This window comes from Labrus bergylta, chromosome 8 (assembly GCF_963930695.1).
Source record: "Labrus bergylta chromosome 8, fLabBer1.1, whole genome shotgun sequence".
NCBI lineage: Eukaryota > Metazoa > Chordata > Actinopteri > Labriformes > Labridae > Labrus > Labrus bergylta.
Genome location: NC_089202.1, coordinates 12,989,870 through 13,003,356, shown reverse-complemented (window position 1 = coordinate 13,003,356; position 13,487 = coordinate 12,989,870). Strand labels below are relative to the sequence as shown.

At 41.5% G+C, this 13,487-nt stretch overlaps 1 protein-coding gene across 5 annotated transcripts in view; it reads right to left on the bottom strand.

Moving 5' to 3' along the window:
• Positions 1 to 947: 947 nt before the first annotated feature.
• Positions 948 to 13,487, bottom strand: part of LOC109986444 (threonine--tRNA ligase 1, cytoplasmic-like) — a 28,222-nt gene continuing 15,682 nt past the window's right edge. For 4 of the 5 annotated variants that reach the window (XM_065957718.1, XM_065957719.1, XM_065957720.1 and 1 more), the window contains exon 11: positions 10,718 to 10,856. Coding sequence is in view for 1 of the 5 variants with exons in the window: in XM_020637097.3 (XP_020492753.3) it covers positions 1,074 to 1,216; positions 1,358 to 1,472; positions 1,605 to 1,677; positions 1,763 to 1,864; positions 2,913 to 3,013; positions 4,450 to 4,527; positions 5,190 to 5,327; positions 5,907 to 6,069; positions 6,317 to 6,486; positions 6,907 to 7,005; positions 7,097 to 7,243; positions 7,870 to 7,948; positions 8,077 to 8,141; positions 8,420 to 8,528; positions 9,667 to 9,788; positions 10,175 to 10,289; positions 10,681 to 10,856; positions 11,544 to 11,627 (2,079 nt within the window). In the remaining 4 variants the exon portion in view is untranslated. Of the gene's footprint in view, positions 1,217 to 1,357; positions 1,473 to 1,604; positions 1,678 to 1,762; positions 1,865 to 2,912; positions 3,014 to 4,449; positions 4,528 to 5,189; positions 5,328 to 5,906; positions 6,070 to 6,316; positions 6,487 to 6,906; positions 7,006 to 7,096; positions 7,244 to 7,869; positions 7,949 to 8,076; positions 8,142 to 8,419; positions 8,529 to 9,666; positions 9,789 to 10,174; positions 10,290 to 10,680; positions 10,857 to 11,543; positions 11,752 to 13,487 lie in introns of those variants that run through there. The other variant, XM_020637097.3, reaches the window with a different exon arrangement.

Below are 13,487 nucleotides of genomic sequence, written 5' to 3'. Positions count from 1 at the left end.
CGCTTGTTCAATTATTCAACACTTTCCCCCTCTGCCTCCCTTTCATAAGGGTGTTGGTTGAAATCCTATTTATCTTGAAACAGATGTCAAACACAAACCGGTATGCTTCAATGAGAAGAGAAAATACCATTTTTTTTTTATTTGGGTGAACTGACCCTTCATCACCAAACTGTGGAGCCTCTGGTTTCTCCCTTTTTTAGCCTGTCAAGAAGCAGGATTTCCAGTTGCATTTCTTCTACACTAAAGCTCCTTGGAGAACTAACGCGTGGTTTGAAAGATAGACATTCAGTTTTTGTCTGTCAATTCTGAACTTGACTAAGAACGATTCATTGAACTCCGATTCACCCTTTTTCTGGTGTATAGCAGGCTCTCCCATGAACCTGCCTCACCTTTCCTCTTTAGCATACTTGATGATCTGTTAGAACTAAACACACACTCAATTCCACCTGTTTCACAACGTGCTTTGTTGAATTGCTTGCTTTAGTCCAGTCTTACAGAGCAGACGCCTACCTCTCTCCCTCGCCCTGTGTCTGTGTTTTGACTGATGTCTTTTCCATCCCGCTGCCCTCTCTCAATTAAAAAGAAAAAATGTCAAATCCTTTTGACCCGTACCTTGACTCGGCTGTTTCCACAAAACACACATGAAAACACACATCCCTGTCACGCCTGTTCCCTCTCCTATTTTAGTCAAATCCCCCTCCGTATCCTCCCTTTCTTCCAGGCTTTTAAAGGTATGCCTGGTTTCCTAATCTGACATCATGACACACACTTACGTAAGCTGGAGCTTCACATATTTAAAGGGTTTAAGCGAACAAATTGCATCTGTAGCTGTGTAATGCTGATAATAGATGGATAATGATCTTAAAATAGCCTCATATCCCCACCCTGTACTTTTAAGGACACAGAATTATCCGCTAATCCCGTTAATGCACAAATCAACAAGTAAGGAACATTTACTTTAGACTTTTATTACAAATATCAGCCACTTCCTCTTTAGACACGAGTATAACAGCTTGTATATGCAAAACAAACATTTATAACATCAGTGACTCAGGTTTTTCAGGATGTTTTCATCAAAACTCGTCTGAGTTGCTCCTGGAGTCTCGAAGCTCTGTGAGGGATGTCATCACCTCCTCTGTCGGCCTCCTCCCCAACTGCTTACCCGATCTGCTCCTCACGCTCACTGTCCCACTCTCAACCTCCTTATCTCCCACCACTGAACAAACACACACAAATAAATAAGTCAATGGAAATCATTCTGGAGTGTGAATTTTTGTGGTTGACTTAAAGAAATACACAAGTGACCGGCTTTACTATAATAAGCAGCCACAGTTTTCATCCTATTATTCATTCTTACCAAATATGTAGTTGTACTGGGCCAGCTGAGCAGAGCGAATCTTCTTATTTAAGGTGGCGCCCTGGTCGTCATTCAAATCTGCCATGAAGCCAGCTTCACGGAACTGCCGGACCACCTTAAGAAAAGAGAGGGACTATTTTTAAGATTATATCTATGCTGAGCTTCTCACATCAATGAGTATGTTAATACTGATGGACAGAAAGTACACTTGGTATGCTTATGTGGGGAAATCTTCATCACGACTGACCTGCTGGCTGTATGACTCACTGTTGCCCCCTACAGGAACCACCATGATCTGTGCTGGGGACAACCACAGTGGCCTGGGTAAGGGAAAAGAACGTAGTGATGGTTTAATAGCTTGATAAAATGCATCATTTCCGTGTTGGTGACATGACGTCTTCTCACCATCTGCCTCCAAAGTTTTCAGCCAGTATGGCGATCATTCTCTCCAGTGATCCCAGCACGGCTCTGTGGATCATCACAGGCCTGTGCAGTTGTCCATCTCGACTGAGAGAAAGGAAAAGAAAAAAGATTATCATTGCATGTAGCGCTCTCACTCACTCATCACGACCCCCGATAGACTGGATGCCAATGGCTCACCTTTCACACAGCCATGCACGTCACAGACACACGGCCACACATGAACGTAGTTCCTTCATTTCACTTTCTTTGGAGATGCAGTGAAAACAGCTGCTGAGTGTTGAATCTTAAAATCAATACTGAATCCAAATTATACACTTAATTCAGTATTTTTAGTCCTTAATCTAACTAGCGACCCGGCAACATGGCAACCAGTTACAATATGATGTAATATATTGTGTTGGATGGTCAGATTACTCAACATAGCATTTCTCCTTTAATATCTCTGAGATGATTAGATCATGATGACACTTTACAAAATCAAGCTTTGATGTTCTGCATTTAATATCTATTGTTTTTAAGGTATATTTTTGTGCTTTAACTCCTTTATTGGAGACACAGGACAGTGGATAGAGTCAGTAATCGGGGGAAAGAGAGTGGGGAATGTCATGCAGGAAGAGGTCACAGGTCGGATTCAAACCTGAGACCGGCTTTGAGGACGACAGCTTTGAGGCCTCAGTACATAAAGCGTGCAAAATAACCATTAGGCCACCAGCGCCCCATTTTTTGGTGTTTTGAAAATATTTTCTAAAAATATTCTTACCACATTTTTTAAATGAGTTTTGTTGATATAAAAACATTTGTTACACCATGATGCAGGATTTGAATTTGAATGGCCAAAACAAGTGAAAACAGGAGACCACGAGGGAAGTAGATTAAACTTATAACATCCAAAACAAGCTTAGATGCATCCTTGCCTGAACTCATAAATTCAATCCAAGGAATAATCTTTGATGATAAACTTGGTTCCTAATGAAGTTAGACCTCATTTCAACTTGAGTGGTTAAAAGACATCATACACAGGGAGTATATGTGGGTAACTCTAACTAGCTTCAAATGTGCCAGTATGCAGATTTAATGCAGATGTAGGAATGCTAAAGTGATTGAAAGCCAAAAGCAGAAGTTTATGACTCACCGAACATACTGAAGGTCGAATCTGATTGGCAGCTGGAAGTCCAACTGGATCGTGGCACACTGATGTTGTCTTCCAATTGCATCTTTTATCTGGATGTCAATCTGTTAGGAAACATGCAAGAGTGGGTTACATTAGGGCTTCACTTCTCTACTCTACTGCCAAAATCTACAAATATGATTTAGACTTTTGACGCCAAAACGCTGCTGGGGGACAAACAGCATTTTTGTGGACAGAAAGGGTTGCAGTTGAGTTTAGAGGGGGGGAGAAGCTGATCTAGTTAATTGTGGCTAACACACCCTAGCTAGATGGCAGTAAGGAATGTTTTTTTCGTTTCATGGTGCTGTTAAAGTGTGTCTAACCCCACCCTGATTTGACCTCCACTCTCTGTGCCTCCACATGAGCTTGATCATGACTGCTGACTTCCTCTTCATGCTAAATGACTTGTTGCACGAGTAAACAAGAAACCGAAGATCGCCTCAAAGAAAACTGAGGTCATTCTCAAGTTCAGCCACTTTTTAACCGTCATAAAGTGCAAGTACAGCTAGCACATTTCTGTTTTTATAGCTGTTCCTGTGGTCTGGGACAGTGTGAACTGTGTCATTTAGAGCTCAAAATGTATTTGTTTATCACCAGAAAGAAACAAAGACCTCTGTGTTGATCTTATCTTTGCTGTTACGCTAATAAACTGGTGTAAGAGGTTTCTACAGTTAAGATCTAAATAAGATTGTTTAGGGTTAAACTTACGCATGCCGAGGTGTTTTCAATCTAAGAGTTAAGATGAGAAAATAGATACCAACCTTGCATCTGCAAATTAACTGTCATGCTACAAATAGCAACTGATTGGCTTGATTAGCATACAGAGTGACTGTACATCTTCAATGAATAGTGCAAGCTATTATATGCCCCAATCTATGACCTTAACCTGCCCTTATTTGGGACCTACTTCATCTACAAACAAGGTTTTAATCAGATCTGAACATAACTACAAAGAGAAGAAAAACAAAGACATAGTTGATTCAGACCAGTAAGAATATTATTTTGTTCACAAAATCAGGCTATGGAATAACACATCAATTAAAAATCACTAATGTGATCATGCACATCTAGACCAAACTGCTGTGATGACAAAGAGACAGAGAGAGAGAGATCTAAAACAAGAGACCCCCGTTTCATTTTCATTTAAGTTCTACACAGGAGTTTAGGTCTACGGAGCTGTCAACATGTCAGCATGTGTATGGCTGTTGTTCACGGTATATGGTTAACTGTCATTTAATGCGATCACTAAATGAGTTGTTTATTATAGTTAACAGTTCTTGCATGGAAATAAAAACAGGTACTTCAGTGCTCAGAACGCCATATCCTAGCTCACATATGGATGTTTGTAAGTGGCTTTTAGCATCAAAGGACTTTTCAAAATAAAAGTTTGATTAGGTCCCAATGTGTTTTGCTGGCTTTTAGCAAGTGCTATGTTAAATGATGTTTACACTTGGTATGTGGAAATCAGTTTCATTCATTGCATGTTGCCCTTTGTGCTGACCTTTGGTCCGTAGAAAGCTCCGTCTCCTGGATTCAACTCCCAACGTTCACCAAACTGCTGCAGACTCCTCTCCAACTGCTGCTCACACACACACACACACACACACACACACACACACACACACACACACACACACACACACACACACACACACACACACACACACACACACACACACACACACACACACACACACACACACACACACACACACACACACACACACACACACACACACACACACACACACACACACACACACACACACACACACACACACACACACACACACACACACACACACACACACACACACACACACACACACACACACACACACACACACACACACACACACGGTAGGTATGCATAGGAGATAATACAGGTACGTTAATGCACATTATGACTGTCATGTTGGTCTTTATGTGTGTATATTAAGGAGCTGTGGGAGCTCGGAGCCATTATGTTTAATTACACTCAATTGACTTCGCTGAAAACGCTGCTGTGTCGGCAATTTGAAAGGCATCCAATGGGAATTAGAGACACGAATCTGCCCAGCAGCCTGGTAAAGAGCAGATTGCTGCTGGAAAGTACCCCTCATAGAGCTGAGTGATTAAATGGACATCATCGCACAATGTCATTTGTTTAAAGATTTTCCAAGGCAGTGATGAACCACACCCTGTTATATGTATTTATAGGCCATTTGACTGTGGCATACAAGAATGTGAGTGATGGTTTACCTGCTCAGCGTTATCCCACTGCTCAGGCTCCCCTAGGCACGGCGTAGGACGAGTAGACAAGAGGCAGTGGAAGGAAAAACCAAATACTTGATACACGCTCCTCACAAAGTCCAAACATGCCACAATCTCTTCCTGCAGCTGCAAAGAAAGAAAAAAAGAAGAAACTGCTGAAGACAAGGGAAAAAAGGCAACGCAATAATGTAAATAATTAAGTAACACATGGGGGTTTCAATTCCACCTGGAGCGGGAAACTTGTTTTGAAATGTGTTTTATTAATACATTTGGTTTGGATTCTTAGAAGAATGAATCAACGAATCTATGTATTTACTGTAACCTCCAAAGATTAAATAAGCATCTCAGAAGCGAACATAGTAAGGATTATCCTGTGATTATGATCAGGTTTTTAACAGGTCAACAGAAGGAGGAGTGCAAGGGTGTTGTGATCAGGATTACACAGACTGCGGAGCCACCGAGATGCACATACGGAGGTGTAATGTTTGAACAGACAAAGACCTTCATTCATTCAAGCTGAGGCCTCCTGGAATGTCTCAGGAGTTATTTGAACAACCCATCTAATCACTGTAATATGGCTCCACATGTGTCCAATTCGCGAATCATACTCCTCTCACAACACGGCCAGAAGTATGCAGAGGTGTAGAGAAGGGTCCTTTCAAAACAAAACAATGTATGCACGCTCTTAAGCGGGGGTGTATTTACCTGCTCAGGTGTGCAGAAGATATGAGCGTCATCCTGGCAGAACCGTCGGACACGAGTGAGGCCACCCAGTGCGCCAGAGAGCTCGTTACGATGCAGAGCCCCAAAGTCGGCCCATCGCAAGGGGAGCTCCCTCCACGAGCGAACACGCTGCTCAAACATAAGACTGATCACAAGAGAGGAGAGGGAGACACTGTTTAGATACTATGAGGTACACAGCAGGGATGTAATTCTTCTGGATTTATCAGGAATTCCAGATTTTATAACCTAACATACGTAAGTAAATTGCAAGGGGGGGGGGGGGCAAGTCCTTTGCTTGTCACATACCTGACACAAGTAGAGGAATGGTAGTAGTGTGTGTGTGTGTGTGTGTGTGTGTGTGTGTGTGTGTGTGTGCGTGCGTGCGTGTTCACCAGTGTGCAGGACAGTTCATGGGTTTGAGAGCGTAGGTCTGAGCGCCCTCTGATGTCACAGTGAACATGTTCTCACTGTAGTGCTCCCAGTGGCCAGAGCGCTCCCATAATGCCGTGCTGTACAGAGTCGGGGTCACGACCTCGGTGAAGCCTCGCCTTCGGTATTCGCTCTACAAGATGACAGGAAGGAAGGATATGTGCGACAATGAGTGCAGGACTGGGGGGGCAGACTGTCACAACAGTACGATAATTGAAGGCTAACAAGAGCAATATCCTGACAGCTGATTGGAACATTTAGACCCCCAGGATGCATCAACACACAACATGTAATGTGGGGACAAAGCATTTAACAAATTGTGTTTGTGTGTGATGGATGTTTATGTGGACGGCATTCAATTTTCTACATTCCCAATAAAGATAGCTCAGGTCATATTTTCAGCTTTTATAATCAACTTCAGTTTAGTTCATTAAGATGCATATGCAGCGTGTCTCTATAAAATACTCTCACATAAAACTAATTATTGCGTCTGATTATTGTTTGCGATTTATAAAGAGTCGGTGACAGAGATGATGTAATATGTTATGTTCACCTTGATGAAGTCAGTGAGGGTATTATATATGTGGGCTCCTTTAGGCAGGAAGAAGCAGCTCCCTGGACTCACATCATTAAAAAAGAACAGCTCCTGGTCCTAGAAAACCATGGAAAAAGATACATTTAAAGACCCGCACACACATCTCTATCCTTATATCAAACTTCAGTTATGCATCTCTTTGTCTCACCGCCCCAATTCGTCTGTGGTCCCTCCTTCTCGCCTCCTCCTGCTCCCTCTCCCATACCTCCTTGTCCTTCTCGCCAGGAAAGGCCACACCTAAAAGACGCGTCAAACCTGAGGACTCCGTCTGATTGGTCAGGGTCACGGCAGACAGCTAGGATGAAACGGAGGATAAGTGGGGGAGGCAAGGGAAAGAGAGAATAATAAAGAGCAAACAAAAGAGGTGGAGGAAAAGAAAGGGAGAGTGAGGCCAGAAGAGGAAGGGGTGATAGCAGCACGACTGATGGATGGCAGTGTGTTTGTAAAGGCTGAGAACAGGAATCTGGCCTCTGACAAACACAACATCCTGCTGCTGATATTTCCAGCCTGCCTGCCATGGAATCCATGTCTGCCCAGTGACAGCCCAGTATGGAAACTCTCTCTTTCTGGATCAATAACGATGAGGAAATTCCATGTACCCTAATGGATGTGGACTAACCGGATGGATGGTGCCCAGTTGGTCCAAACTGAAATATTTGAAATATTTGTAGTGACCCTACATCTTTGATTGACACATTTGAAGAAAAAATCCTAAGAAATACATTTTGAATCTCTTTTTTAAAGTCCTGGTGAATAAGCATCATCAAAATCAAAATATATTATCTTAATCAGGATTTGTCTTTCAAGAGACCTGCCATTAATCCTTAAACTGAGCAGTAGGGCAGACAAAATGAAAGGGAATGACAGGAGAGAATAGAAGGAGAATACACATCACGCACGCACGCATGCACACACACACACCTGGAGCATCTTGAAGACCTTGAGGAGGCCAGTGTGTGGGAGAAGGGGGCCGCTGCAGACTGATATGCTGTCCCCAAGCCTGAGTCAAATCAGAGAGATCAAACGGATTTAATAATTTTTCCAAAAGTAAGAGGAATATAACAGATCAATTCACTTCAGGAATGAGTGTAATAAGTTATCACACACTCATATTATTGAAATACATACCTGTATACTGTGACAATGGGGCCATGACTCTGCTCCTCCAAGAGCTGCAGTCTGAGCTTACTGTCCTACAATCAAAATAACAACAATAATCATAACAATGATCAACAATGATCATATAAAAGTTTACTATGGACAGCAGGAAGTTAGGGACAGGATTTATCTCCATGAATACAAGATTAAAAAAAATGTATCCACAGCAAAAATGTATTTAGCTGTTGAACTCACTACGAAGTCCTCTGCACAGAAAGTCCCACAGTAAGTGAGATGGGAGCCGTGATAGAGTGAAAGATTTCAGACACGATCATGAGTGTATTGTTACAACAGAGACACTGGTGTTGCTGACCTGGAACAGCTCCCGGATGTCGTCTGTATTCAGCTCCAGTCTGGACAGAGGGAGTTTGAGGGCTGCAGTCTGTTTACATCTGTCCTCCACATCACTCAGAGACAGGACACTGTGTGGGGAGGACAGATTTGAGTAAATGAAAAGCGAATGAATTTGTGGGAGAAAGACAGACAGTTATGCAGAAAGAAAACAAGACTGATGATGATTAGGGGGTAGGACAACAGATCAAGTTCTCCGTAGAGATTGTTTTTTCTTGTCAGAAGAAGAGGTTCATTATAGCATTACAGACTAATTAAAAGTAGGGCTATAACGGCATTTGTATCGGACATTACAGTTCGGTGCATGCAGTTGTATTAAGAATACATCTGAGTGGAGAACAGAGAGAATTACATGGCAGTATCCACTCACAAATCCTGATGGCAATGGTAATTCTAATAACTCTTTGCCAACTGCTTTTAGACAGAAATTGAGAAGAAGAAGAATGCGCAACAAACCACAAGAAGAAGAGTAACATTGCAAGATGCAACTTGGAATTATCCATTGTCCTGTCGGACCAACTTGTACTGAACCGGGACCCCAAACAGAGGTACTAATAAGTGGGGACCTCTAATGTTGAAAAATGAAGCCAATGTTTAAGTGGAAATAAAAACTGCAGTTCCCCCGGGTGTCCACTTGAGGCTGGCTCCAAAATACCATGAAGTCCCACAACCCATATTAAAATGTATATTTTCAGCAGAAATAATCATGTTTACAGCCTTGTACAAGAAATGTTATGAACATTTCAGTGAAGTGAGAATATGAACAAAAGAATTATTTAAACACAAACAAAATACATTTTTCCCATTACATTAATGATTTTGGTCTGAATAGCTCATGTCTTCATTACTTCACTGTAAAGAATGAAAGGCTTTATGCATAATTAGGGGTGTGTCTGGTGTGACTTCAAGCAGGCATGCTCTATCTGTTTGACAGGCGGCTAAAGGCCCGCCTCAGCTGCACCTGTGTGCCTGTTAGTAGGTTGACCATAAGTTTGGTTGAGACAACATTTATAGTACGGTGACTACCATTGTAGGACGCACACCGTGCACATCTGTAACCGAGACTACCTCCATATTTTTACAGTCTGTGTGACTACTGCATACGATTACACTCCTAATGAATGGATACAAATGTTTTCGAGAAGATACTAAAATGTCATGTCAAAAATGTTGACACATCTGAACATGTTCACCAGTTTCATATCTCACCTGTTGTCCAACAGATGATCACAGTAAAGCCCAAGCTCTGACGCTCCTTCTCTGCACACCTCTGCATCAAATTCCCTCTCCAACACTGCGCCCAGGACACAGGCTCCTGTCCTCCATGCTGCCTAACAAAGGGGACATGGTAGAGGGTTGGTTGAGTAAACATCTAATCATACTTTCAACAGTGGTTTGGATAAGGAAGGTCCCTATTCAGACTAGATTACCTGTAAACTCCTATATTACAGAAAAGGAAATTCTCTAATACATCGTTAGCTATCTCCTTTGGTCAAGGAAACAAAGAGCCATCTATTAAATGACTTGTTCCAGCAGTTATTATCCATCTAGTTATTTTAGTATGACATCTTGTTTTGTTATATGACAAGCAAATCTTTAAATCCTTTACCCTAGGGGGTTTACTACTGAAACCAGTTAAATCAATAAAGAATGGCTGGTAGAAAACCACCTTAACTATGAAACTATAGAAAAACATTTTATTTACAAGTGTGATTACCTGCTTTCCTTCCACTGTGTCAAACCCCAGAAGTTGTAGTTCACAGTCCGTCTCGAGTGGCCGCCCAAGGTCCCACAACTCCCCGTTCACTGTGCTGACCAGGGCTCCTTTCACACTGCAAGAAAAGGGCTCATATTATCCAAAAAATGCATCCAAGTTAAATAAGACTGCATTTCTGTATACATCATATATTTATAATAATGGCAGGCAGTAGCTCAGTCCGTAGGGAGGGCCGCCAGTTCAAGTTCCATTGCGGACCAAAATATGGAAGTTGGTCAGGTAGATAAAGAGGTGGGAGGGCACTACCCAAGCACTGCCGAGTTGCCCTTGTTCACGACACCAAACCTGACATCTCCATTAATGAATCTCCACAGGTCCCGTTTGTGCTTGTGTGTAATTTGGACCCATGTGTGTGAGAAGCATGTCTCTCAATAACAGAGTGTAAAAAACAGACTTTCCCCCAGGGCATAATAAAGTAAGTAAAATTTAATTTAAAAAAAAATTACCGGACACTTTGTGCAACATAAAGAGGTGTGGTGACACCAGCTGTTCCCTTCACTTTCCGGCCGTCAGCCAGTCGAATACTGAGTGGTGTGTCTGTGGCTTCAACTCTCTTCTTATTGGACCGTTTTTCCCAAAGGGACTCAAACACTTGCAGTCGCTGGGAGAGAGCTGGACAAACCTGCAGCCGGACAGAAGAGATGTAATTAAGGGATAAAAACAATACAACAGCACCACACTCACACACACAGTGACCTCAGCAAAGGTAGGAATGTTTGCTGGGCTGCATTAGTTATAACCAAGTGTACCTAACAGACTGGTACCTGAGTTTATACTGATAGACCATAAAGAAAATATGATGGAACTTTGGTAAGTTTGTGTTTTATCTTTCTCTGCATTATTATAAAGATATACTATATTCTTAATATAAATTGGGGTCATACCTAATGTATTAAAACATAATTTAATAAATGCACAAATGACATCTAGTCCAGCTTGATAATTAAAATCTATTAAGGAAATATACATGACTACAAAGAGAAAGAGAAAGGTGTAAAGTTGTGTGCCTCATTCACTCAACAGTTTTATTCACTACATTACATTAACTGTCTTTTCAAAACCAAAGTGAAAAATGTCCTCTATATATATCTATCTATCTATCTATCTATATCATGTGGCAGACAATAAATGGAGATAGAGAAACAGAGATAACCATGATTTAAGTAGACGAGCAGCCTGCTTTTAAAAGCACAGTAGTAGTTTCCTTTACATAAGCAACAGTGACCACAGCTGCAGACAGAAGACATCATGCTCTGTGTGCTAATGTTAGCTGAAGCTACTGTACTGCAGTAATAACAAGCGTGCGCACCTTGCTGTACCTCCTGTGCGCGCGAAGTGTGGCACGAGCCGCCGATCGGCTGACAGCCAGCCGAAACAGCTGTGCTACCGCCATCCCCCAAAAACACGCCTGCCTAAACCCACGAATTCATTCTCAGATATCTCACATCACTGTCAACCTTTCTCTGCGAGCGGCCATAACACCGGAAGCACGGATTAAGACAAGAGGCTGTGACGTAGTGACGCCGCCGCGAGACAACGTGCTCGCTCAAAACCAAATGTCCACACCAGAGCGAGCGTCAAAACACGAGCTCTACCACGTTGTGTGTCAATTGTTAGAGGTAGCTCTAAGTTAAAAAAAAAAAAAAAACCCTACAAAGCATGCACATTCAGATCATGTTCTCCAGACAGGCTCGATAACGATGCTCAAGTAGTGATGAAACTGTTTATAATGTGGGTAGAGACGTCACGTAAAGCAAAAACACAAGTCCCATCAATTATTATTTTTGAATGAGCTTCAGGTGCGCCTGTAGCACTCTGCAGCTCCAAACAATTTTACACGAATTCACAGACCTGCAGCATTACTACAGTCAACAAGGCAGACCAGCAGAGTCATGTTCAACGTTATGGAGCCACGCACTCAGCTCTAAGAGACATCTACTGAGGTTACAGCATATAGTCTATTCATTTAGAGCCCGAATCATTCATCTTTTAGACCTCTAAGTCAATAATGGAAATTAAACTTTATACGGCAAAGTAAATATTAAATATCCTAAAAAAAAAATCTGAATTAAAGCTAATGGTGGAATCACTGACACATATCGTCTAATCTTGTGAAAACTACAATAGGGACGTACTGAAAACATTTTAGAACTGTATCTAAATGCATTAACTCTGAAAAGTAATTTGAACAAATGTTGACTGTGAAATATACACTTATGCATGTTTTAAAGTATGGTATTTAATGTTACGAGGGGGAACTTAAATGTTTAGGTTGTAATCTGTCTCATAAGAATACGCCAACAGCAGGTCGGTATGTGGAAACATGAGTGATGGAGACTTGTGCGTCTCAGACCTAAAGAGGTGAAGTTCAGCCAAATGGCCACTTGGGGGAGATACAGCAACTTTGGAAAGAATATCGTCCATCTACATACAGAAAACAAATTAATCTTGAAAGGGAGTTAAAGCATCTCATCATAAAAGTGAGTTGCCAAGTCCATTTTTTTTAATACGTTTTCATTTCACTTATCGACAAGTGACGTCACTGGATAGGCGAAACTGGCATTTTCAGTTTTGTGACTCAATGAATTAGAAACCCTGCATGTAATGAAGAATATGGGACCAGCTAAAGTAATTGCCTTCTCACTTAACAATGTTCACAGTGCATGTCTGCAAAAAAAAAAGCTTAACTTTACTTTGAACAACCTTTAACAATTTTGCACTTCTTCCAAATGTGAGCATACTAAAGAAGATTTAAAAAAAAATAGAATAATGGCAAAGGCCACAGTTAAACATTCCCCTTTAAATGTTCAGTGGAGCAGTAAAGATGGTGGCACAACATTAAAGCATTAAGGTCATCTTTACAATGTACTAACGGAAATACACAGCTTTGTAAGCAAATGGCAATTAACTGTACAGCCATTGGTTAGCATGTGTGAGGTCATAGCTGGTCCACTGGAACTGGGTCAGTCTGTGTCACAATGTGTTAAGTGGGTGCTTCAAATGTGGTCTGTACATTATTTAAAATGCACACTGTCGTGTACAAAATGTTAAGAAGCATTAATGTAAAAGAAGAGGTCGAGAAAGGGATAAGTTGAGGGTCTCTGCTAGAAGTGAAAAGTGATAGAAACGAGCAAATCCCCTTGTTAAATAACAACAGCACACCAGCTGCTTAGAGTCATTGGTGCAATAATAAAATGATAACCATACCTAATATGTCAGGTAAAGAGACTCATGTCCATAAATTACATCCTTT